The sequence below is a fragment of the Meleagris gallopavo genome, chromosome 1 (assembly GCF_000146605.3).
Source record: "Meleagris gallopavo isolate NT-WF06-2002-E0010 breed Aviagen turkey brand Nicholas breeding stock chromosome 1, Turkey_5.1, whole genome shotgun sequence".
In the NCBI taxonomy this organism is placed as follows: domain Eukaryota; kingdom Metazoa; phylum Chordata; class Aves; order Galliformes; family Phasianidae; genus Meleagris; species Meleagris gallopavo.
The window spans coordinates 45096116-45123846 of NC_015011.2; the positions used below are offsets into that span (position 1 = coordinate 45096116).

A 27731-nucleotide genomic window follows, 5' to 3' on the forward strand; every position below is an offset into this window, starting at 1 on the left:
AAAAAAACCACAACAACCCTGCCTTTTTATTTAAAGAAAGAATTAACGTGGTATTTCACACATGATTACATTGAACCAAACGTAATTCTGAAAAGCACTAAGGTACTTTACTCCATGCTGTTAAGAAACAAGATACAGCCAAAGAAAGCAGAGAGTTGTAATCTCTTCCAAATGGAAAGGAAAGTTGCAAACCTCTTTACGTGCTCAAACGATAGTAACATCTGATGCTAATATATGAATTGTAGCAGTCTCTGTGCGGCATTGTTCCTTGCAATTACAATAACAGATTAGTATTTTCCACACTGGCTGACTAAAATCAGGGATCTGTAGTTGTTCGGCAACTTTTAATTTACTGAGAACTTTATTTTTTTTAGTTCTCTAGCATGCCTATGATCTGAGACAAGTACTTGACATTTCCCATGGCAAAGAAAGGAGTGTTTTCCTCTCAGGAATAGTCTTTTTCCCTCCTTCATGCAAATCCACCTACATTTGGCCCAGTTAAAAGCTTCTGAAAAGCTGCAGCCTGCACACTCAGAAGGCTTGGTGAAGCGCCGTCCCCAAAGTCTGTTCCCAGATCTTCCACAGGCCTGTCACCACCACGACCCTTGCTATCCTTCGCCAAAAACAGAGAACGGGGCACCAAATCACTCCTTTCTAATGGCTGGTACCTGCTCTTCCAGCCAGGCATAAAATCTTTCTTACCCCGATCATGATTCAACCATTGCCAGCACCAATCGATTGACATGGCCGCTGGTGGATCTAAGTGACAGGTGACTGCAATGGATATCAAGATTCCAGCTCTTACCTGTTTTTTCATATTTTATCAAACTGCACATATTGAGGAAATTCACTCAAAATCAATACTGGAAGATTGCTAAGGAGCCAACAGAGGCAAGAATTACAAAGGCGTGAAATAAAGGAATAATGGTGCCTCTGCATTATGGTACAAGACGTAACTGAATGATTCCATGCTATTTTCCCAGCACAGATGGATCCTTGGCTGTGCAGCATGTTGTCATATACTTAGCACTGTGTTATCATTAGTTACTGCGCAGTCAGTATTTTATTCTCACCTCATTTCATGGCCCCAAACCTCTTCTTTAAATTCTATTCAGATACTGCTCTGAAGATAGAATGGCTTATATTGTCATCTTCATGGTGCTTGTGTCTGCTTTACAAACTTCAATCAATTTATTTTCACCACATCTTGTGATTTCTGGCATTTTATAATCACCACTTTAGCATGAGGGAGCTGAGACACACTGACAAAGGCTAATAAATATCAGCCACTTCGGATGCCCAATTACAGTATCTGTTGCCTGATTTTCCAACTGCTTGTATTCAAAACTCCGCTTCCATTGATCTAATTTGCAGTACTGTGTGCTCTGTACTCATATAAATCAGACTCCAGACTACAGCCAAATATACAGAATGTCTGTAACATACAATTAGTGGCTGTTTATGAGGCAATTATCTAAATAACTTGCCAAGAACGATCCCAGGGCTTTGTGGCAAAAGCAGGTGTGAATTTGTATTCTCACAGCTACAGTTATTCCTTTAATCATGATAGCCTCTCTCATCCTTCTTTCGTTCCTCTACCTCACCTCATACCCTCTTTCTCATTTCCTTCACAAATTTGCAGATTGGTCAGGGATGGCTGGGCAGTGTGCTGTAACATATTCGGCACAGTGCTATCGACAGTGATGGTATATTCATTACCACGTTTTCACCCTGCTGTGAATGCAGGGATGCCTGATAATACATTCCACTACTGAAATCTGCTTTGTCCCCACTTCTCAGTCCCACAGGTTGGAACCATGCAGTCCAGGGTTGGAAGTGATCTTTAAGAGATCCTTCCCTAGCCCACCTAGGCATGCCTGAAGCCTGACAGATGTTTGTCTAACCAGTTTGTAAAAATGGGAATTGTCTCCAGTGGATTCATTTTTGTGTTAAATTACAATTACTATTGTAATACTTCTTCAGATTTTCAGTCTCAATTCTCATCCCTTCAATTTAACTCCAAGACCAACAAGGTGAGGATGGGGTTCCATGAATAACAGGTAAAGTGGTCACATATGTAAAGATTGCAATGTAATACACGAAGGCTGCATAGGTAACCCAAGATGCAGCATTTTCTAACTTTTGAGCATAAGATTGAAATAAAAATAAAATATCCTTATTATTGTGGAAATAATACGTTTCATAGAAATTCGTCTACTTGTTCCTTTTCTCAATATTTAACATCTCTTTCTTTGAAATATCTTCAACACTAATACAAAGAGTCAAAAAAGATGAAGTGTTAGCAGTGCTTAGGTTGACCTTGGGACCTTAAAGATACAGTCTTTAAACAAAGAACAATCTTCTCTATTAGATATAAATCAATCTTCTAGTAGCAGCAAATATTTTATTTAAACCAAGTTTCAAGCTAAAATTATTGCAAGCTACAGATTGAATATTATGTCCTTGGTGTCCTTGGGTGAAATGGTATAGTTGAAGATGGTGGGAGACTCGTTCAAACTCATGTCCTTTCCTTTAGGATTCTCTGTGAAGACTCCAATACCACAAAATGATGAATGACATTTAGCATTTGCCTGCATCAGTAGCTCTGGCTGCTGGATGATACTTTTTATCATTTTAACTACAGATGGAGGACATCCAGCTTTATCTTCACTATTAATTGAGAATATACAATTCTAACCAGTAACATAGGCTGTGGAAACATTCCTACATGCTGAAGAAAAACTAATTCCCCAATCTGAAGCACTGAAAGCACTGAGCAAAAATGTGTGACTTTCAAATGCCAGCCCACGATTCCTCTTTCCTTGAAATGTTTTAACACCTGCCATGCACCAGGAAATTATTCACATAATACATCCAATACAAAATACAAGAGAAATATCTGCCCATTTGTGTAATGTACCTTAGAGCAGGACACCATGGGTTTTGACACATTTTTTTGAGATGGCATTAGGAATAGGTTGAATTTAGGGATTTGAGATGTCTATATGTGGCATTTGAGAATAAGCAGGGTGAAAACAGGCTGGTCACAGAAATCAGAGTGTATGTGAAAATAAGCCCTCATTCTGTCTTTCTCTATTTCTTTATACACCAGAAAATTTGTCTTGGGAGCAGAGGCCGCCCTCTGACATTTCGACATTTAGACCCAAATGAGATTCCAGTCAGAAATGCAGCCCCATGAAAATAATCGAATCCAATCAAATGCAAAAGATGTGACCTAAAATATCTACATAAAAAATGTGTAGATGAATATGAACTCCCTTGGAGAGAACACAGTAGGAATGGGTCAGACCTCAACTCAGCAAGGGTAAGGAGCGGGAAGAAAGCAAAGTTACTGGACCAAAGAAACCAAGAAAATTTGGTGTAACAGTAGGAGATTAAAATAGGGCAAGTGTGAAAAACACCCAGGGACACTGCAACGAGACTTCTGAAGGAGGGAATACAAATGAAAAACAAAAATGTAAAGAAACTTCTGATACACAGTAAAACCTTGAGGGCATTTGTATCTCAACAATTCTAAGAGACTCTCTTTAAAGAAAGGATATCTGAAAAGCAAGCCAGAGCATTCTCAAAATGTGGAAGGAGAACGCAGTACAGATCACTTAGGCTGAGATTCCTATGGGCAGATGTAGATGTGCAGCTTGCAGACACCTGCTCCTGAATTGGCTTTTTGAGCTGAGAGGATAAGCTGGCAATTCTAAGGCACTGCCTCATCCTAAGGCAGACGTCTGAACCAGGTCAGATGAATCATGCAGAGAAAATACCAAGTTCTCTGCAGTGGCTATAAGGCCAGGTGTGGCTGAGCAGGTCAGCTGAAGACATCTACATTGAAGAGAGATAAGCTGAACTCCACTCAAAGTGGCTGTTGATTTCATTTGAATATAGGAAATGTTCTCTGACTTTTCAAGAAATGCAAAAAATGCTCGTGGGGACTCACCCTGAGGGTTATTGAACGAGGTGGCTTCTGAGGAGGATCTTCGTGCAGCCGGTCTCCCAAGGATGCCAGAACACGCTTCCGATGACCAATCAAGCTAATTTTTAAGACCTGGAAAAGTGACAAAATATCTCATTAGAAAGAACACATTGCAATCATTAAATAAAGAAGAACCATTCAGAGTGAAGACCTTTTCCCTCTAACCACTTTAACAATTAGTGCATGATACAGGTTGAGCAGAGCTGTGTAAGGCAAACAGAAAGCACAGAAAACGAAGGAAGATACCAAAGCAGGTATGAATGTGTAAAATGAAAAATAATCTCAGATGAGTAAGGAGAAAAAAAGAATGACATAGAAAGAGAAGGCAGCTGCGCAGGACCAAAAAAAAACAACAACAAGGCAAGAGGAGATTGGAAACAGAAATGGAGTCAAGAAGTGAATTATAAGAATTATAGGAATTCACATGTATGAGAAGGTTGCTGATATTAGAGACTAGAAAGGGAAGAACAGCCAGCAGATACTTAGAGACGGTAACAAGGGGCAAAAGGAACTGCATGTACCATATAACACTAGTTTTAGGCCTATTCATCATTCTTCTTATGGGTAGTCTCTGAATGACATGCACAGTTTGCATTTCTCTCTTGGAATCATCCTCATGTAAGAAAAACAGGACAGATATGTTCTCTCAAAATTCATTCTGATATTCCACTATTTCTATCAGGTGCAATGAAAAATATCTGTTGCACACAAACATGACCATCCGTGAACAGGTTCAAATTCCTTCTGCTCATCCAAGCTCCAAGAACACCACCAAAAAAGCGTTTCGAATTCATCTGCAATTATTGCCTACCTATACCCCTCCCTGTCCCTACCATGTACAAAACCACCACTGTTCGTAGGAAAAGAGAAAGAGAAGAAGAAGAAAGTTGGAAACTTAAGTATTATTGGAAAAAAAAACAAAACAAAACAAGAAAGAAACGTATTTTGATGACACTCTTTAATAGCTGCAATTGCTTCAAAGTGTAAAGCAGCCTTGACTATAAAAGCAAGCCTCTGCTCTCCAACAGCGGATCCTCACGTAACTCTTCCAGACTGCATATGGTTTCATACACCAGAGCTGCCTCCATTCATTCCCAGAAGACAGTGCTTCCCACTATTTTTAGGACCACCGTGTGTTAACAGCCTTCAGTGGAATTTCTCACTCAACCTAGAAAAAATGATAGTCCCCAGAAAACCCCGAAAACACTACCTTGTAAGTGAACAATTACCTCAGTTCAAGCAGTACCACTAAGAATACTGCTCATGAAAAAATAAAACTAAACAGACAACAAAAAAGAAAGCCCAGCAGCTCTGCAAAGGCATCTCCTGGATCCATAATCTCAGGTTACAGTACAGCAACACACAGTCCTCATTCTCAGGGTGACCTCCTATCCACAGGAGAGTGAAATCATTCACACATCCACTCCTATACTGTGCTGATATCACTAAATATCAAGAATATCCTGTCTACCTGAACCCATAAAGTTATGGGCTATGACATGGGAGGCAGCTGATGAGTGTGGTTGAGACCTTGCAGCTCAGAGGCAGGCCCAAGCTGTGGAGTCCCACCAGCCTCTTACGCTCCCTCGTGTTGGCCTACATCTGCAGAAACTCTCATAAAGCTGAGATAGGAGAGTACATGCTGAAATGCCAGAGGCATGCAGGAGACTTAGTTATGTATTCAGTTTACACTGAATGTTAAACAGAAGGGTGCACAGTTTATCTCGGTATTTAACTGTATGAAACACGTGAATGAACTACAGCTGCTTTAAGCTGTACTCAGGTAATGCACTTCACTGAACTCCTTTCTTTCATAATGCTTTCCCCATCATCAAGAGAATCTATCCAGAGATTTTTAAGTCAATCTACAATTCTTGGGTCATTCTGAGGTCCTCAGCGCTTTTGAATGCCTTATTAGATATATCAAACCAGGTAAAGGAATCCACACAAAGCAGTTCTCCATGATTTCATACAGCTGCTGAACAGGAGAGGAGAGGACACCAGTCTCGGAGGACTTCCATGTAACAGATAGGAGGGTTCACATGGTTGCATTATTTCAAAAAGAGTCCTCAATTTCAAAACACTACAGATCATTAAACTCCATAAACACGGCAAGTTTATTTCACTTCTTTTTTTCCCCCACTAAAATGATGGTTGCCCCAAATCTGAAGTGGTAGGGATTTAAAGATGAAAACTACACAAACATTATCACCCTCAGCCAGCAGATCTATTTACTTAGTTGAACTACATACTATTATCTGAAGACACTCGTTTTCTTCTAGAAATTCTTCCTATTTCTCAACTTACCAATATAAAATATTGTTTTCTGAGGCACTTCTATATTTGAGTTATGAGATTTAACAAACACCCTGAAACTCTGAAAACTTGTTCTGTGATGGATTATCCTTGACAGGATTTATCAAAAAAATGTCAAATACCACAAATATAGGCCAACGGTGTACAATGGCAAAGTTGCCTCAAGCTATCTTAGGAACATCTTAATGTTTTTTTATCAAAACACCATTAGAAGTCAAGCACGCACTTAGCCCACGAGTTACTTGCCCATGGATATCTCCTATGCAGCATGCAACAGTGAAACCAATACAGTGCACTTAAGTGCTGTGCAACAAGGCATTCTGTCAAATGGACTGTAGCCTACTTCATATGTGACAACGAAGGAGTTTTGCAGTGTGGTTGCAGTAATCAGCTAGAAGATGTCATCAAACTGTGTGTGCAACTTAAGGCCCCGCACAGCCTGTGTTTCATTAATGCGACAAAAAAAGCATGTAGATGACATGCCTGCTTCCACACCAACTGCACGACATCTGAGACAAAAATAATGCAACTCTATCTCAGGCACTTGTTTATACTTGATGCCATAATGCAGTTAAAGGAGAATAATGCAAATCATTTGTCCAAAGCAATTACATATGCACACAAATGTAATCCAATTTTTATTCCCACATTCTCCAATGATTAGTATACAAAATGAAATTCCACTAGGAAAATGTAAGAATTCCACAAATGTAACCAATGCAACACTTCACATTTAGATGTCTGACTTAGCTGACAGATGTTTTAAAAAACAAACACATGTAGCCCAGTAACTCCCTGGTGGCTGCATATGTGCAGATGCTGGAATTAACAAGTTACAGCATCTAAAACTGAGCATTATTTTTGCAACAATCTTCTGCCTCTTATTTTCTTCTTATGGAATCGTAGAAATGAATACTGCAATGTTATAATTAATCTACATATTTTTTTCTTTTTAACTAGCATTATAAGGACAGCTGAAATGCAAGATATCAATCCCCTTTCTTTTGGAATAACATGAAAAGTTTCTATATGGAGGAGAATGGATGACATCAGTGCATTAGGATGGCAGTACTGAAATTGGTATGGACTAAATGGGCAGTAGCAGTCAAACACTAGGAGGCAGCTATACACTGGAAAAGTAGAGAGTGATCAGAACAGTACTGCTAATTCTCAAGTAGCAGCACCAGAGATATTACAATTTAAGCTTCATCTAATAAGATCACAACTCTAAAATTTAGGGCTAAAAAGAAAAAAGGACAAACCAAGGTATGGTCTTCAGCAAGTAGACAGTCCAAAATGTTGGTTAAATTGAATTTTATTAAGCTGTTGTTCTGCTGATCATACTGGAATAAGCTCCAGACCATTCTGGAATTGCAGGCTAAGAATGTGTTGACTATTACTTTTCTGCCACAACATCATGCCAAATCCTGACACTTCAGTACCCAGAATACCCATGAAGCTGGCCTCAACCAGCCAACACAGCTCACTTATCACCATATTTGGTGTAACTGAAAGCTCAAAAATGGATTAAAAGCATTTACTATATCAAACTCAGTATACAGATGACACTTAGTGCAAAATTTGACAAGTTCTACTAACACAACTGATGTCTCTGATGACAGTTCATCACCACTACCATAAAAATACCCTCCCAAAAAACCCAACCAAACGAAAAGCTCGATACACAGTGATCAGAACACCACGGTGTAATAATGGCCTAATTTGAAAGATAAATTTGTCTGTGTCCTTAAACTTCCATAAAAAATGACCATTGCCACTACATTACAGAGCTGATACATGACTCCATGCCCCGCTCCTCCTGCTGATCTCCAGTGCTGTGGGATGCTGGGCACACAGGAGCCCAAGTACCATGTACCAAGTTGGCTCGTTGATCTTCTGCTCCATGTGGCCCTGCGGGATCAGGCCTAGGCCCAAAGTGACTGAGCACTGAGGAAAGAAGTAAGTTCTGCATCCCTCCCACCCTCTTTCTTCCTCATAAGAACATGCAATGTGTTGGCAGAAAGTAAAAGCTACACCAGACAGCTGTGATATTGAATGGTAGTGGTTTATCAGCAACAGATACAGCTAAGTGCAATCTAAACAGTATTAAACTTTTGTTGTGTTTTTCATGTAGTTGATATTGGATATTTCTCATGGTGATTCTCATCCTGTAACTGCCAATATTTTCCAGCCACAAAACCATTACTCCATGACCAATTTTACAAACCCTCATTCATTTGTGCTTAAACAGTGGAGGGACTCTTCTGTGGCACCCCAAATATTCAGCAAAGCACAAGTACAGGGTGCGATGGAAGCTCCTGGGCACCTCAAGATCAGGGATGGGCTGAAGCTCTACACACACCTCTTGTTTGCACAACCACAATGCAAGCAATTGTGTTTTATGTATATGATGAGACTTGCAAGAGACTTCTGATTTCATACCATAATGATATAAAATATGCCTCATTATCTCCCTGAATTAATCACCCAACTGGAAGCAGATGTCAGTTGTCTTGGTGATAGCATTTCACAGAGACAGATGGTTGCCTAATAAGTTCTGTTTCTATATGTCGATCATGAAGAACTGATGTTGCTTTGTTTTTTTCCCCCTAAAATATATAATTGAGCTGCAAATTTGCAGCTTAACAATTCTGAGAAGCCAAAGGTCAAGAGTCTTCTCAAGAAAAAAAGTTATTTTAAATCACAGGTTCTTATTCCCATCGGAGCTTCTGTCTGTCGCTTGCTGCCAGATTAGCTGTGCTACATCAGAGTTCAGTCACTGCCATCCCACTTCAGATTTAGATGCGTGAGAATTTGCCATTTTTTGCAGAACTGTTCAAGATAGTCTTCAGTGGTGTGGAGGTCGCTGGAATTTTTGCCCTGATTTCACAGGACAAGGCATTTCTGTCATCAAACGGTTCTCAGAACACTCATTAGTTTAAGCATCTGCTGTCTGAGTATATCAGGTCCTGGTACTTTTGGCTCCATCACAGATTTGAAATAAGTAATTTTTTAAAACATCATGATTTTGTGCTTGTAATCAGTAACTCTTAATACTCCAGTGGAAATAGGTTAGTTTAATTTTTAAATAATAAAATTCAGGAAAACACAATGAAACTAGACTGGCAAATAAAGAGATTGGGTCTTTTTACCTCCTGAGGATGCATCTCAGAATGATTGTTTTAAAGTATATATATATTTTTTTAATTACAAAGAAGTTAAATCCATGGCCTTTAAAAATATCAAAATCAAATGGTTTGGAAGCCTCAGATTTAAGAACAAATACTACAAACATGCATTTTTTTAAATATACATAAGGCTCAGAAATCTGTACATACAACGTCTACTATACATACAAATAAATAAACTGTTACAGTGACGATCACCTGTTCTAAGAGACAAGACTGGAAATAACTCTTTATGCTAAGCAGTCCTGTACAGAAAGTGAACTGCACTCCTGCTATTTTCACTGGCAGTAAGTGGAAAAATTACTGGACAGTTTGAAAGGTGGAATAAATTCCCACAGGGAGTTTTAGAGGACAGACTTCTTAGGCTGCTCCCTCCAGTAGTGATTTGCATTTCCACCTCTGTGTTAATGACAGCTCCAGTCACTGGTTCAGGTCAGATTTGGAAAATGTGTGGTCACAGACACCAGGAGCATTATTCCCAGGGTCCTCAGTGTTAATCAAACATCATGAGGAGAGCAATTGCAACACCAATATGTTATCCTATTACATTTGGCAGGATTACTTACAGAGTGGATAAATTATAACTAAAGTTACCGGTACTACAACACATTTCATAATGAGCTAATCATTTATTTATCCGCTTTTAATATGCAATTATCAGCCAAGCACATTAATCTGTATACAAGGCTGAAATATAGTTTGCATAAGGAGAAGTTGGAGATAAAATACAAATCTCCATGGAAAATTTATCAATTGCAAAATTGATCCTTTTTCTATCATGGTTCATTTTCATCATGGACTTAATTCTAAGCAGAAGGAAAAAATATACATGAAGAAAAATCAAGCCCTTATAAAGAATGGGATATTTATCTGCTAAATAAAAAGTTGCTTGTTTTTATGCACTTAAGCTCTCTAATTGTTCATAGCAATGAATATTGCTTTCATGATATAAGAAAGTAAAAAGCCAATTGCTGCTTGGAATAAAATCGCAGATTATACTTGTTCACAGTTATAACAAATGCTGTCATTAAAAGGTAAGCAATATCAGAACAGTATCAGTTAGATATACAGACAGCAAAACATTAGAATTGAAAAGATTTTATTCCTATATCACACGTTTATATACACTGATAAAAATATCAATAAATATAATGAAAAATACCTAAATTGGTGTTAGGTATTGGTTTAGTTGGTTTCCTACTAACAATACTAGAACTTAACAGAGACCCAATCTATGCTGGGTTTTATTTTTGATTTTATTGTTTTTAAATCTTCAACATCTTGCAGATACACAGCAGCCGTAAAAAGAAGAGCCAAACACTGGACAGGAGAAGCTGGACCAAGCATCACAACAATTACTAAGAGGCTATTCTGAATGCACTCACAATATGGTAAGTTAACAGTTGTATGCTCAAAAACATGATTATTATTTTATGAAGGTGTTTTCAATTTAGTAATTTTTTTTTTCCAGTTAAACACTTGCATTAAAAGCATGGTTTCCATCAGTGAATAGCCAATTCAAGGCTGATTTTTGCTACTGAGTGATTTGACAGACCACCACTAAGCAGCCTAAAATTGCTTTTTCCCTAGAGCATTAAATATGTAACATAAAAAAAGACTTTGTAACCTCTGATACAAGAGCCATCAATGGCAATGTCAATACTATTGTAAAAGCACGATGGGCAGGACACAACCCACCCAAATACACAGCCAGAGTACAGGTGATGTGTCCTCTAAGTCTCAGGAAAACTACATAGAGATGCTATCTGAAAATACAGATCTGCAAAAGATGGATGAGAGGGAGGAGGAGCAGGGTGAGCTCTCAAGATTACACCCCAGGGATCCTATCTGGCCGTACCAGAGCTAGGACATGGGCTGGGAGCAGCTCCTTGTAAAACCAGTTCCTTACCTGGTTCCTCACCTGACACGGAGCAGCTCACATGTCAAAGGAAGATGGGGGAAAGGGAACAGAGTGGAAATGCTGCACTTACAGAAGTGCACATCACACCTGAGACAGTGGAATCACACTTTCACTTGCATTGGACCATCTGCAGAAAAAGAGCAGCTAGCACCACAGAAAGGACCCTGCAGCCATGTTTCAACAGCAACCGTGGTCACCGAACCTATTCTTTTCAGCATTCAGCAGTTACCACTTTTAGTCTTCTAGACTGTCTGTCAGAGGAGTCTGTCATTTTCCCCCTGAGGATTGGAGCAAACCAGTCAGACAAGGTAGCCATTTCATGAAAAATGCTTTTCTGCTCATAACTGTTTCTGTCTTATCAGTGTTCAGTTCAGATCTGCTTTTCTGCAGGGTGGCTGTTTAGCCTTGGCCATACAGTCTTTGACAGCATTTGGTATGCTAAGTGAAATAAGACGCATTTTGTCATGTGCTAGGATAGGCACTGTTGGCACAATCCTGAATACGGTGTGTTATGCTATGCATAGACGTCTCCTCCATCATGATCTTCATTATTTCATTGCTTCCCAAGAAATACGCAGCTAGAGATAAGATGTGATGTAAAGTGGGCCTCAGTTACTGCTCTACCTGTTCTGCAGCAACAGCTACCTGACCATCTCATAGAATCACAGAATGGCTTGAGTTGGGAAGAACTTTAAGGATTGTCAGGTTCCAACTCCCTTGCCACAGGCCAGATTGCCAACTGCTAGATCAAATACTAGACCAGACTGCCCTGAGCCTCACACAACCTGGCCTTGAATACCTCCAGGGACAGGGCATTCACAACCTCTCTGGGAAACCTGTTCCATCACCTCACCACTCTTTCAGGGAAAACTTCCCCCTCACATCCCATCTAAATATCCCTTTAGTTTAAAACCATTCCCCCTTGTCCTATCACTATCGACCATTGTAAAAAGTTGATTTCACCTCTGTTCAGGACAGTCCCTAGAAGAACAAACTTTGAAAGATCTATAACCTTATACATTAGGGCACGACGCACAGACTTTCTATAACAATAACAAAAAACCCTTCATCAAACTGTTTTTAAAGTTGTTTTATACTACCTTGCTTTGCAAACTTTGCGTAAGTTCATTAGAACAATTATTACAAATTCTGAAAGACAACCTTGGCTTTAAATAAATTGTAGCAGCATCCTTCTTAGGCCTCACTCCATCCCTTGAATTTCATCAATCTCATCCTTCAATGCCAACTGAATGAAGCAACAAACGTAAAACCCACCAGCTCAACTCAACTATAGCTGTAATTATCTACTCCATCAGATAGTCATAGCATTTAGCATAATTAAAATAAGAGCAATTTTGTCTCACCTAAGTTTGGTTTGGATTGGGATGCTGCCTGTCAAAGTCTGAACCCCAAATCTTGTCCATTTCTCAGCTACATTACATGGCTTTATAAAAAAAGCTATTAGTTCTCCCTTAGATCTTTGTTTATATTCTTTGTGCTATCATAACTGTAGCAATACCATTACTACCTTAAAAAAGGCAATGGCCACCATAGCAGACCAGAATCTTACATCACAGGCAGAGCTGGCACCATGCTGTACTTTGACTCTTAATCTGTGAGGAGGAAGCACCGTGGGTGGGAGAGAACAGGCTCTATGAGCTCAGCAGGACGGCTGGATTAGCTCCACCAGGGGCAGCAAGGGGACAGTGCAAGCATTTCTCAAAATATCTTATCCTTTCATGCCTGAGGTAAGAGCAGGAAGGCACACCATCAAAAAGTAGAGTTACAAAAGGATACAAATAAAGTGGCAAAAATATTCAGCCGTCAATAGCTCAGGTATATTCTTCTTCCCTTGTGACTCTCGGTGATATGAGAAATTCCAGCATAAAAGATTACTGTCTGCAAGAGTTGAGTTAAATTAAAACAGCAAAACCGTTCAGATCATGCACATCTTCTTATGTGAATTCCTTCATTAAACATTCAGTATTAGTCTGACTTAAAGAAGAAACATTTTTGTGCATAGCTAAATCAGAACAAAGTGGGCAAACTGTACTGAAGAGCTCTCTGAAAGAAGCCGTTCTTCACTACAGTTGAAAAAAACAGAGCTTAAACAACAGCAAAAAGCAGCAGAGATTTGGTCATCTTGAACTTGTTTTCCTTGAAGTTTCTTCTTAAATTAAAAAGAATGTATGTGTGTATCTTTTAGAATTCCACCAGTTTTGGCAGCTACATTATTAATGAAGCACTCTGGCAAAACCCACAAGTGAGTGGATTGCCATGGGAGCCTTTCTCGCTCTAAATTCCATTTGAATTTTCTCAGTGAGAAAACCCTTCTACAGCTGGGTTGTGTAGCATGTTTACTTCACCTCTGCTCTTTCGTTGTTTTCTTTTCTTTTTCCATCTTTATCAAAAGTTCCTGAAAAGAGAAAGTTCTCTTCACAGGCAATGTCAAAAGCAGGATGTCCCATCTGGAGGGCTCACGCTTGCCTTTCTTCTTTGCCTTAGGCCCACCCAGCTCATGCATTCAAAAGAAGAAAAGGTGGGGCCAAGGAGATCATTCTCCACTTCTCCCACCAGTAGTGTAAAACCAGCCGTCCTGATCTTGCAGAGAACATTATAAGAACAGATTCTTGGATCTGCAGGAAACCAAAACAACTTAGTGGCCCTGTGCACAAAGCTAACTGCACAACAGCCACCCTGTGTTACAGAAAGTCATGATTCCCAAACGACTCCTAATGTTAAGACATTCCCAACATTATACCTTTTCTTAATCCTAAAGATTGCAATATAGCAAATAATATCTTGGATTGGATGATTAACTGTTCGGATGTCTGAATTATGTTTTCATTAATATTTAACCTAAGTTATCTCTTCTCTAGCTCTTGTACTGTCCTCACTAATTTATGAAAATAATTCATCATTATCTCCCTTATAACAACCACTCACATGCTGGCACGAAGTTACATATGCCTGCATTCCTGGTCAAGTTTTCCAGTTGAGACACAGCCACGATCGCTGAAGAACACAAGTAGAAAAAAGACAACAATCCTATTCCCCTCATCTAAAAAGCAGTATAAATGCATACACTTTTTTTTTTCCCCCTTTAAAAATAAGTAATATAAGACACAAGAGAGAAAATTACCATTTTCCATTTTTTGGCATGTCATTTATCATGATATACACACAATTTCACAAAACTTTTCTACCAAGAATATCACTCTCCCCTAAATCTCTTCTGACTGGACATTATTCCCAAACAGAAAGGGAACCATGCAAAGGAGCAAGGTTTTATACATGCTCCTCTTGTTAATATACACAACACCAATATATCACTGTCTTTTTTCTGTGTTATGTAGCTGACTGATGTTCAGTTGAATACCCAGCAGCTCTACTCCTGTCCAAATTATTCCCTCAGTAGTGCTGCTCAGTAATATACTCAGAACTTGTTATATTCTTTCATGTGATCTGTACTTCCAAAATAAATCACACTCACATTTCTTCAATTAATTATTATATATATATTCAACTCATTTATGCATTATAAAGATCATAGTCTATTTTAATCCTATTTTACAAATGCTACTACAGCATTAAATAACCATCCTTCAGATCAGAAATAATACCATGAAAATCCACATTTGTTTGGGACAAATTTGCAGAACTTTCATTTTGCTGAAGCATGAAATTTTAAATGTGAGAGAAGATACATTAGCTTATATATACATTTATTTATATGTATCAATTTATAGCATTACGTACAGCAATCCATAGTACTATGGGAAAGATAAATGTTTCTACATCATCTTGTCACAAATGTGCACACTAGCACGGATCACATTAACTCACTGTAATGTAAGAAAGTCTGTCATGAACATTTTATGCTAAATCACTACATGAACTATGATTAATGATGAATCAGAAGAGTAGATTTGTACGAATAACAAGCAAAGGAGGATACAAATCTTATTATGGACAATTAGATGACAACATAACTTAAGTACTTGCTGTGTTCTAGTATGTATCCACTTGGAATATATATTTTATAAATTTTTATCATAATTTATTTAATCATAGAATCATAGTGATTGGAAGGGACCTCTGGGGATTGCCAAGTTCAACCCACTGCTAAAGCAGGTTCCCTGGAATAGGTCACACAGGCAGGCATTATGTGAGTCTTCAATCTCTCCAGAGGAGGCAGCTTTACAACCTTTCTGGGCAGCCTGTTCTAGTGCTCTGTCATATCCACAGTAAAGCAGTTCTTCCTCATGTTTGCATGGAACTTCCTGTGTTGTAGTTTGTGCCCATCACCCCTTGTCCTGTTGCCAGGCACCACTGAAAAGAGCCTGGCCCCATCCACTTAACTTCTGCCCGTTAGATATTTATGAGCATTGATAAGATCTCCTCTCAGCATTCTCTTCTCCAGGCTAAAGAGGTCCAGGTCTCTCAGCCTTTCTCTGTACGGGAAATGCTCCACGCCCCTTCTCTTCATAGAATCATAGAATCATCAAGGTTGTAAAAGACCTCTAACATCATCCACTCCAACCATTCACCTATCACCAACATTTCCTACTAAACCATGTCCCTCAGTACAATACCTAAAACACCTCCAGGGACAGTGACTCCACCACCTCTCTGGGCAGCCTGTTTCAGTGCATAACCACTCTCTTGGAGAAGAAGCATTTCCTAATGTCCAACTTGAATCTTCCCTGGTGCAACTTGAGGCCATTCCCTTTCCGTCAAGAAGAGGCTGACCCCCACCTCACCACAATCTCCTTCAGGTAGTCATAGAGAGCAATAAGGTCATCCTCATCCTGAGCCTCCTCTTCTTTGTGGCCCTCTGATGGATTCTAGAAAATGCCTTTTGAACTGAAGCTTTTGAACTGAGGAGCTCAGAACTGGACACAGCCCACAACCAGATGTATTTATAAGTAAAATGTATTTCAGAGATGTTCTATAGAATCCGGTGCGTCTCAAATGAGTAAGTCCACATGTAGTCACTGTCAGTTATGTATAGTTTTAGAAACTTTTCTACTCATGTATACATCTTCTTTATTTGTTTTTCCTGTTTTTTTTTTTCTTTCTGTATTTGTGATAAGCTGGATCTAGCAAAGTGTAGGCATTTTCTCATTTTAAGAGTCATGACATTTAAAATTGCTTCTGCTGTAATATGAACCTTTGAATCATAAAATCTTTTCATAGTTTTTGTTCATATTTTCTTCTCAAATAAGTGTGCTACAGAAACTTAACAGCACAAGTAAACCAAATTTCTGCACAGAACTAAAAGTAAGTGACTGTGCTACTTTAGTAGTAGAAATGAAAAAAACGTCAACTAAAAGGTTAAACACGCTTTTGAAATGTTATGTTACACCACTGCATCACACACTCTGGGCTTCCTCAGCTGGGGTCAATTTCTTAATTTTCAGGAACTCCTATGTTTTACCTTAATTTGGTCAGAGTTAGACACAGCTGATCTTTTCTGAATTAATACCTATCACAAGCCGTTTACCAAGTGCTAATATTCCCACTGAGACACCAGGCACATGCCTGTCTGTCAGCCAAGGCAACAGCACCAACAGCGCAACAACATTTTCCCAGGAAAGCACAGCACAGTCAGTCTGGAGATAATTCTCCAGATTCCTTGTGCTTCAAGGTTTGGAACTGTACATAAAGTTAACAAAATATTTTCAAAGAAAAACTGGCACTTCTGAAGATTAAATACATATTTCAGTTTAGAAAACAGATAGCATGGTGAATTTACCAGCACTCTGAAAGCTTCAAACTTGCTCCCAGACAATGGCTCTCTGCTGAAAGAGCCCCATGGGTGCCGACACAGAGCCAGCCCAATCCTGGCATTGATTTGGCTCAAGAGGTCTTGCCCAGGCCTGGTATTCCTGCACATCAGTGGTTGGTAAGCAAAGGAAAGGCAAACAAATATTGAAGCATTCCATGAAAACCATAAACCAAAAGGTGGTGAGGGAAGGAGCCAGCCAGAACCAAGCTGTGACTGTGCAAGGAGATTTATCTGCTGAGAACCTGAAATGCAAATGTTAAGTTTTATTAATCCACTTCTTATCTGCAGGGACAACTAATGCAGGCTCCTGAGATAATAAGGTAAAATGGGAATTTGGAACCTGTGAGGGAGAAAATGAGTACCAGAAATTTGAAGAGGCTGAATAAGAGGAGAGGAATAGGAAGACCAGAAAATGGGTCATTATAGTAATCAAAAGAGATCTAGAATTTACATTTAATAATGAAACTAAATGGCAGCTACTTGAAGGATACCAATAGGTAACATCTACAAGGCGACAGTGGTAAAGCAGGGTGTATTTTTCTTATTTCTCTGCTCTGAATAACCTTCTTATTTTCTGTTTTGCAAATTCAACTTTCTTCTCTCCCACCTTTCACCCTTTTTCATATCTCTCTTTGCATCAGATTTTCACCTCAAGAGACCCCAAGTTCCTTTTCCCCTTGCAGCTTTGTTGCAGGTCCCCTTTCATTCCCCCCTCACCTCCCACTCAGCTCAGCAATTTAATTTAGGTATTTGCAGCCACCTTCTCCCACTGACCACTATGGAGGTGATAGGGAGAAACAGCAGCGAAAGAATGAGCAGAAACTGCTGACCGACGAGTAACAAGAAGCTGTAAAATCAGGTGTGATTTAAAGGCATCTGCTCTTCTCTCTAAGCAGCGAAATAGCTATGTAATAAACATTCTCAATATACGTTTAATTTCCATTACACATGTCATTTATGGGATAGCCACACAAGTGGTTCAGCTTGCAGCCAAGACCTCCTCATTCCTCAGCAGGATCTGTCCTGATTTTGCACCTCTAGCATACCGCTGAAACGGAGAGAACAAACACCCACATACAGTTCTATTCTTTCGTAGTCTGTACAGCGCGTCTTCTACGTGAGGGGTGCTGCAAGGACCTCCACAGCCAACCCGGGCACAATGCAAGTGCTTAAAGCTCTGTTGAGATGAACTATACAGAGAAAATGCTTTCTCGCAAAAAGCATTTTGCAGAATGGCGACTCAAGAACGTTTTTAATGAGTGGTTTTGTAAATATGAGCTCCCGCTGCAGATTGTTTAAATTGCGCAACTAAATTTTAGCTACTTAAAATCTCATGAAATCTCTTCACGAGGGTATATTTTTGTGTTGGCTGCATTGAAAATGATTACAGTGTCATGATGCCAAGAAAAAAAAATAATAAAAAAACCTTAAAAATACCAAAATTTACTTCTTTATGTTATTATTTTGCTAATAAATTTTGTTAAGTCCCATCTGCATATATGTTAAAATCATCCAGGGTCAGCTTTAGCAATGTGCAAGCTTCAGTGGTTCAGAATTTTATATATTTTTCTTTTTTTAGAAAACATGGCATGTGTTTGTATCAGCAAGTTTCACCCGTCATTATCCATCTCCCTCCTACACCTTTCTAGTATAAAAACCCCTTCTGCTTGCTGACAGAATACTAATTTGGCTTCGTTTAAATGCTAAAACTGCAGAGTCCAGCTATCTCATTTAAAATATGTGTAAAGCTATGAAACAATTGACAAGCACAAGGAAGAGTGTCTGCATGAAATTATTTTTCAATAGACACTAAAAAGCCAAAAGCCTCCCCTAGCCAATTTTTTTTCACACATAACACTTAAAATCAGAGAAGGGAAAAGGGTAGTATTTACTTAGTAGCTCACCGCTTTATATCACCTGTTAAAATTAAAGGCCAGGTGATACATCTACAGAATACGACTTCTGCTTGGGCAATGAGATTGATTCTTGCAACTACAGCCATATTTCTATTCTGTATGTTTAATATGAAAATGTACATTAAGAAAGCTTGCATTAACCATAAGTGGAGGGCAAGAGGGATTTCCATATAGGAGTAGTACAAAAGATCAAAATATAGAGCTTTGTGGGCAAGAGCTGGGCTGGTGTCCTTCAGTAGTATTACCCAATGAATGACACTGAGGGATGCAAGCTGCCCTCCCTGGGAAGATGTAGCTCTATGGCATAAAGAGGAGAGCACAGTGCAACCTGGAGCTGGCACAATTCACAGAGTTGGTTCCAAATACTTGGCATGCAATTATGTGGAAATGTCTAAGTGGAATTTAAACACACACACCTTTATATAAAGATGCATGACTTGTTTAACATGAATACAAAGCAAGAATGAAAAATGTGCACTCTTACACAGTTGCAGAAGACCAAAACACATCTGAAAAAACAGTGTCCACCAAGGTCAGGATTTGACTAGTATCAAACTGCTCCATGCCAGAGCAAACAGGGAGCCAAGCCTCGTATCTCAGGGATGCTCAGATGAAGAATTACTCATTCAGATTTGCTCACAGAGGGTCATGTGGTATATAGATTAAGATTATAAATTAAGAAAAAGCAGGTTATCTCCCTCCCCCCCAAGCAAAAATGCAGACACAAGCAGCCCAAAATTTTCCACAGAGAAGATATATGGGCAAGTGAATGATAGCAAAACCTCTTTATACAGATGAATAGGATAGGAAGAAAGCAACTGCATTTTTAAACTCTGTAATTCCTGAAAGGTTCAACGACAGAGATTTATCAGTAGAAGCACCGGTAATAACAATAATTAGTTTCAGAGAGTCAATGTAACTTTTGTTGTGCAAGATTGCAGGAAGACAGTAAGTGCTGCTGTATACTTCTGCATTTCTAGATAGAAAACAAATCTCATTTACGGTTTAGCATTTTAAAGAAATGAAAACATTAAGACCTGAGCCTAGTTTGAAAACTGCAACAAGACCAATGCAGGACTGAGCCAAGGAGCTGACCCATATACAAAAAATAGGATCTAAAATTAAACAGGAAAATGTACATCATTATTTTAACTTAGCACAAAGTTGCACAGCTAAATCTCTGTGCAGCAAACTGAAAAGTTATCTGTACATTGCAGATTATTATGCATTCAGTGAACACACATTGAAATCATTTTTGCTGTTAGTAGTATTGAATTTTTCATGCATTTTCAAGTTGAATAAATGGTAAGGAAAATAATTCAATAGGTCAGCCATTTCATTAACTTTAGTATTAAACAACTAAATCCTTCAAGCAGAATAAAAAAGCTTTTTTTTTTTCGTGTGTGTCTTTGCTTGTGGACCTATGGACCTATGGACTTGTACAGGGCAGTGGAACCCTCTGAAAAGTCTTCTCAGTTAGCCAGAAGCACCATGGTGCTGGAAATCTGGGGCTGTACAACTTATATTCCCTGTTGAAATTGTGTTTAGTTCCCACCTAACACTTTACCTTTTGGACAGATTTACACCTGTGTCCAAGGCTCCTTGTTCCCAAAGGCTAAGCTATGCCTAGCTTGGCTTTAATTTTGCTTTAATTTCTGACTGCACACTGAGTATCAACTTAACATAGTTTAATAATTTTACAAGCCTACATACATTAGGACCAAGATAGTGCCTAAAATAGTTTCCACACATTTATAAATTACCTGCCTGCAATGATCTAACAGCACTTAAAGTCTTTTTCAGAAATTTCCTATTGTTAACAAGCATGAGATCCTTCTTTCCTTGATGTCAGTGGCAAAATACTGCAATGAAGCCAGTGTCTCACTTAGACATGCAGTATTCCAGAAAAATAGGGATTACACTGCATTGCAGAACTGAAAAGGATGGGCATAGTTAAAATGAATGCTGGACTGAAAGCTGACTGTGTAAAAATACCATTTTCTTATTCAGCAGTCCTACCTTACAAATACATTCAATCTTGCAGCTGCTTATGTTTATGGCTAAAAATAAAATTAAAAAGCGAGTTTTTTTGTTGTCATTTTTGTTTTTTTAATTTCAGAGATGGCACATAATGGAGAGAGCAAGCAGAACTGGTTTCTATTGTTTCTCACTCCTGTGATTTCATCATGAATCTCACCAAAGTCTGTCTTCCTCTCAAAGCCACAAATGTTTCCACATCAGATTTCACTGGGGAAGAAAATGCGCAAGTCCTATGACTGCAGAAGAAACTTTGAATTATCATATTGCAGAAGGGGAAAAACAAAAACAAAAACCCCACTCATTCCATTTTTTTTTTTCTGTGATAATCGAAGTCCTAAGTTTGGCTTGCTTCTAATTATCTATAAAATTACAAAGGACAATTGAGTTTCCAATTCTGAGACAAGCTGGAGCACCCCTACTGAAAAGATTGATGGCAGGATTTTTAATATTGTGCCAAAGTGAGAAAGACAGCCTTCCAGACACTAACTTAGACTCACAGTCAGCATGCTCACTGTACTTAGGAGAAACTTTTTATTTCCAAATCTCACAATTCTTACATTGTGCTCCCTAAGACAAAACGAATGTAACACTTTGCTGCCCTTCAACAAATCTTCAGTGTTTCACAGCATTGGGTTCTGACTTTCACTTAGGAAAAAAGGAATTTATAATCTCTCAGGGATGCAAAAAACCCAATCTTGGACACAGCCCAAGTGTAATCAATGACTAAAAGCAAAATCCACATGCAAAAATGAATGAGGAAAGTTGTGCGGCAGTGGACATTCAAGGTCGTGTGGCAGGAGACACCCAAGGTCAGGCTGGAGGGGGTCTGAACACCCTGATCATCTGTAGGTTCATTGCAGGGGAGCTGGACCAGATGACCTATAAAGGTCTCTTTCAACTCAAACTGTGTGGTTCTATGATTTTTCCCTGGCTGCGCTGTGTGCATCTGCAAAAGACACTTTTATTGGCATTAATTCTCTTCTCCTAACCCAGTGATGTGGCATGAAGAACTGAGGCAGATCTGAGACAAGCTGAGCACGACCTGCAGTTCTGGTCTCTCTGCTTCCTCTTGATCCTACAGGAACCTCTCCCATACTGTTGGCATCAGTGGTTAGCAGGAATCAGTTTGCCCCAGTCACAACACCAGGGATGTACTAGTATATGATGAACATGATGGGATACTTAAAAGCCGCTCTTGATCCTGTAACACTGTCAACATCCTACTTCTACTCTGCTTTGTACACCCCCACGTTTTACTACAGAAGAAGCCTACAAGAAAGTAAAGCAGCTCAGGTCTCGAGAAGAACAATGCTAATGCAGAATGAAAGGAACCAATTTTGCACCATTTGTCCTTGCATCTGAGGCATCCACAATTTCTATCACTCTATGGCAAAGTACGAGAGAAGACAGAGCTGAGCAGGATGAAATGCAACGGGGCTGTAAACTGAACATCAAATGAGTTTGATCCCTACTTGCCCTGGCTGTGAAGTACATATGCTCAGATGTGACCTCTTGCTTCAGTAAATAAATAAGAGCGGGGCTGAGCAACGTGGTTTAAAAAGAAAATTATACGACAGTTATGTTTTATTTCACAGCATGCTAGAAAATGATTAAAGAAATGTGAAGAAGAGTAAAAGATTTCCTCTTTTAGCTTTACTTTTAAATACAGTAATATAACAGAACTACTCTGATATGCTGCTGCATGTATCACTTCTATGCCTATTACCCAGCTTCTTAGAAAAATGAAATCCAAGCCTACACATTCTACCTTAGAGCAGCAGCACAGATCTCATATAGTGAAAGCTTATGAATGGTAAAGCAGGAATTTAGAGCAGTGAAAACACAGTCCAAGCTTAGGGGTTTATTCTCCTCTTATTGCTTTTATATAGTTTCAGCACTCATGAAAATTACGTAGAAGCATTAAGAGGCAAATAGACTCCTGCAAAATGAGCTCACAAACGAAGTTAAGAGAGGGAGAGAGCAGTGAATAACTGAATCCTCTGAGCTGGAAGAATGTCATGCCGGCGTGTTGCAGGAGCGTATACAACCTGTGCTACTGTGCACCCACTTTTCTGTGGGCCTGTGTGATTTATGAACCTGGCAGCAATGCCATACCTACCCACAGGCTCTTCCTATCCTCCCTCCCAACCCATCAGCATGCTTCCACAGAGAACTGCCAAGGAGACTGACACAATGCAAATGCAGTGGTTTGGCTGCCTTTCAACCTTCTATATACCCCGGAGACAGAAGGATTACATATTATTAGCAATTATGAAATTTAATCCTCTATACTACATTGCATGTGATCAAGTTTTATTATACTCTAGTGAGTCTTACCATAGTATGAACATCAGATTATAAACCTATTTTTTTAATACAATGACTTTAATTTTATATATAACTTTCTCTGTTGCAATGTGATCGCTTCATTCTGTAATGCTGATAGAGTGCGGCCCCAAATCACTGCACAGCACTGATGTGTGCACTGGAGAAAAAAAGAAAAAAGAAAAAAAGAACTTAACTTCTCTTTCCTATTTTCTTTTTAACAAAGGAAAATTTGAGGCACGTGTGGATTAACTGATTATAGCTGCAGATGCAACCTGGAATACTAATAGGAGTGAAAAACACGTCTCCAAAATCCTAATGCTATTCACAAGATCATCCTGGCCTTCCACACTGTATCCCCACAATTAGAAGAGAAAAAATAAGTAAGAGTCATCAAAATGTCCATGCTGTGGGCAGTTTGGCCAGGCACTATAAGATGTAGTTCACAGTCTTGACTCTGCCCACTTAAAACTCGATGTTCCACTGTTTTCTTATACTGGTCTTTGCTGTCATAAACTGTGATATATACAAAAATCATAGCACTCCTTCTCATGGTCCACTACCTTAAGTGAAACACGATTATAGTTAACAAAATGACATTGCACTGGCTGACTGCAAATGTAAAAGATAACCAACCACCATCTTTACAACAATATGTACTCTCTGCTCAATCAAGGATTACCAAGACTTAATCCCTGTAAAGCAGTAAAATATTTGATTAGAAGAGATGAGAAAGCAAAAATAATTCTCAATGTAGTGATCGTTACATATTGCTCCACTCTGCCTCCCCTTTCTGGGAGGAAGCCATATTTATCCAGCGGCTTTCCCCACCCACTAACCAGCAACACCTACGCCGAGGAGTCCATTCTCACAAACCATAATGCTCAGTTGTAACACTCTGTTCTGCAGGACAGGCTTTTGCCCCGGGGAGAAGATGTGAGTGATTTGCACTGAATGCCTCCTCAAGCCTTCCCCTGCACCAGACCACAAACTCTTCTCTGTACTTTCCTCGCTCGTGTTATCTCCAGCTTTCCCAATCCTCATAGTAAATCCAGCATTGCACCATGGCCCACCTTTTCCTTACCTCCCATTTTTCCCAGCCCCAGTACTGCGAGGACATTAAAAGGGTTGCCTCTATTCACCTGTATGAAAGTTGGAGAAACTTAGTACCTTTGAAATCAACCATTCTTCCAGTTAAATGGCTAATTGGTTCAAGAGCTCAGAAGGCTGACAGCACAAATACAAAAGCTACCTTCCTTAAGTTAAAAAGTATTCCTCAAAAGGATGTAAGTAAATCAGTGATCAAAAATACTAAAATGCATGCCTTTTAATAGTAATTATAGCTCAGAGCAAGAGCAACAAATCTTGTTTCCTACATAACTGCATACAGAATAACAGCCATTATTTAATCATCTTCCACCTCAAAAAATAAAAGGAATATGATACCCTTAATACTATCTTGCTACAAATAGAAAAGTGAAAGCACCTCAAATTTAGATTCAATTCTGTACTTCCATAGTGAAAAACAATGCAGTGAAATAAATCTAGGCTGTGCATTCATATCTACAGAATGACATGGCATTCATACAGAATGAATGTAATTCTACTCATCACAGAGCAGTGATTAATTAAGCAATGGTCCTAAGTGATTTCTCTTGATCATACAAAACCCCAATTCTTACACACTGCTCATCTCACAAAGACTGGAAGGAGAGGTCTGCTGCTTAGGACAAGCAAGTATCAGATGGGCTTTGAAGTTTATAGCACACCAATATGATCATATTAATGCGTTTCAAAATCAGAAACTATCATTTTGATCAAAATTGTCATAAAGGAAATTTACCATTTGGAGAAGAAACAAGTGATGATCCCGATTCAATAATGAAATATTTATATAATAACATTCAATGGATGAAAACATCAAGCAGACAAACATCGTCCTCCATCGGGGAGGCTCATTATTATGACTGGGAAACTTTCAACAGCAGTAAAATGCATCACATGAAGCTTACTAAATCTGAGGAGCTAAGGGAAATCTGTAGTCCAGGTTAGAATGCCTTTATTGGACAACAGCAATCCAATAACTCTTTAGATGCTCCCCCTGCTAAAGCAGCGTGGACAGCTGCACACCGAGCTCTCATCACCTGCTGTTATGCTCTGGCATATGAGGCGAAACTTTTGGAAGTGTGGACAAAGATAAGATGACAAGTAGAGACCAATTCTGGATGCACAAGGTTCCTTGAAATACCACTTTCACTTCACAGGACATGAAAACCTCAAAAAGAAATATACATATACTTCCTCTAAGTTCAAGTCAAGAGCAAGCAGATAGCACTTTATATTCTGAAAGCCTGCAGCAACTGCAAATACCTTCTCCTTTCGATGATTCACAGAAGAGTGCCATTCTCATGCGTCCTTTTGACTCATACTGAAGCCTAATTACTGCTCTTTTATTGCTGCACCCATTTTCTCACATCTGTCCTTTGTTTTCCTTTTATTCCTTTTAATCTTCACAATGTATAGATATAGCTTTCTAACTTTTACTCTTTTTTAACTCTCCTGTGCTTTGGCACTGCTTTTCTTTTCTTCAACTTTTCAGGAAGCCAAACCCTGTGAAAGTGTTTTTTTGCCTCCTTTTATTTAATCTGTTCAATTCTTCTGCTGCAATGAAAGCCGAGGGATCAGGAATACTTTAGTTGTTAAGATACTGCCCAAGCTTGCAGCTATTTACTTATGAACTGATTATGTGAATGACTGTGTTTGAAGTCATTAGAGGTCTAAGGGAAAATGTCATGTAGGTTATAATATAAAAGCTGGAAATAACAGCTGTTTTTCAAGCAGCTGTGTAATACACTACCCACAGCTGCAAATCCCTGTTAGTGCAGGTGTTGAGGCACAACTGAGATCAATCTCTGTCTCATTTTTGTCTGCCCATTGCCTGTGGCTTGTAGACCAACCTTTCTCTCCATCAGGTTGATAACTACTACCTTAAATTTGTTTAAATAAAGCAGGATCCTGCTTTGAAACAAATGAACAACAAACAAATAAAACAGCAAAAATGCATCAAACCAACAACGCCCAGAAAAGGCCTCCCAAATGTGAATGATCAAAGAAAAAGGTCAATGTTTGCTCTAAAAACAGAAGAATTACATATGCGATGTATTATTACATTGTGAGGAGGAAAGACGTTTCAGCAATTAAGGCAAGACTAATTTGAAATATACTAAAACCATGATCAGTTATATTACATTCAGTCATCTGGCTACTGCCAAAGACAACTTTCTTCCCATCAGTCTCCAAGTTTAACACAAAGGCAAAAATACCGCTCCCAACAGTCAGGCATGGTCTTCCAACGTCCATGAACTGCAACAAAATGTGGTTGATACATCTCACATAACAGACAGGAGGCCTGGAGAAGAAGATGAAGGTGTTACCTGGTTGGACTGCGTAAGAAAGTAACCTGACTTGAAGGGAGTATTATGACTGTGAGGAGTCCACAAGGACTGTGTGCCTCCTTCTCCCAAATACCAACAAAACTGGAAAAAATGAATGGCAGTGACATTTTTGACCACAGATGACAAAGCACCTCACACCACCTAGTCAGCTGCTGTGCCAGAAGTGGAAGCAGGTGGTACTAGCATTTGCCCTGAAGGCAACTCTGACCATTCTGAATCTCAGACGCCTGTGAGAGAGGAGGTGGCAGAGTGGCCTGCAGACCACCTGCTGTCTTCTTGGAGGCAGAGCCGAGATGGCATTGGGCCACTGGGACCAAGCCAGCTCCTGCCCTGCTGACTGACAGTTTGGTCTTGATCCCTGGAGGAAAACGTATTGTTGCTGTGAAAGGCCAAAGAAAAAAAGTATGAATGGACAATTTAGGGAAATAACTTCTTATAAATCCCCCTTTTTTATTAACACTTTACGTTCCATTCTGCTTTTCAGATTACCCGTTTTAAGACTACTCCCTAAATTATACTGATTCTGCTGCTTTTCTAAATAGTTGGACATTCTTAATTAAGCACCTTTTTTACACAGAGCAGAAGGAAATATTTGAATTTACTGATTATATTTTTTCTGTGGCACAGAGCATATAAGAGTAGGTGATTTCAATAATCTTTATTACTGCTACAGTCTATATTAATGCATTTTGTATAAATCATTGCCTCTACTATCAACTGAGCTACTGCTCCTGCAAATAAAGCGATACCTTGTTACCTAGCAACTGAGCAAGTCTCTGCCACATTGA

General features: G+C 39.1%; 1 protein-coding gene across 1 annotated transcript in view; it reads right to left on the minus strand.

The window, feature by feature from the left end:
* The window catches only part of ANKS1B (ankyrin repeat and sterile alpha motif domain containing 1B), a 407884-nt gene that overhangs the window by 48445 nt on the left and 331708 nt on the right, over positions 1-27731 (minus strand). Inside the window, exon 18 of the mRNA XM_031552160.1 lies at positions 3956-4063. Within this exon, the coding sequence (XP_031408020.1) occupies positions 3956-4063 (108 nt within the window). The remainder of the gene's footprint in view (positions 1-3955; positions 4064-27731) is intronic.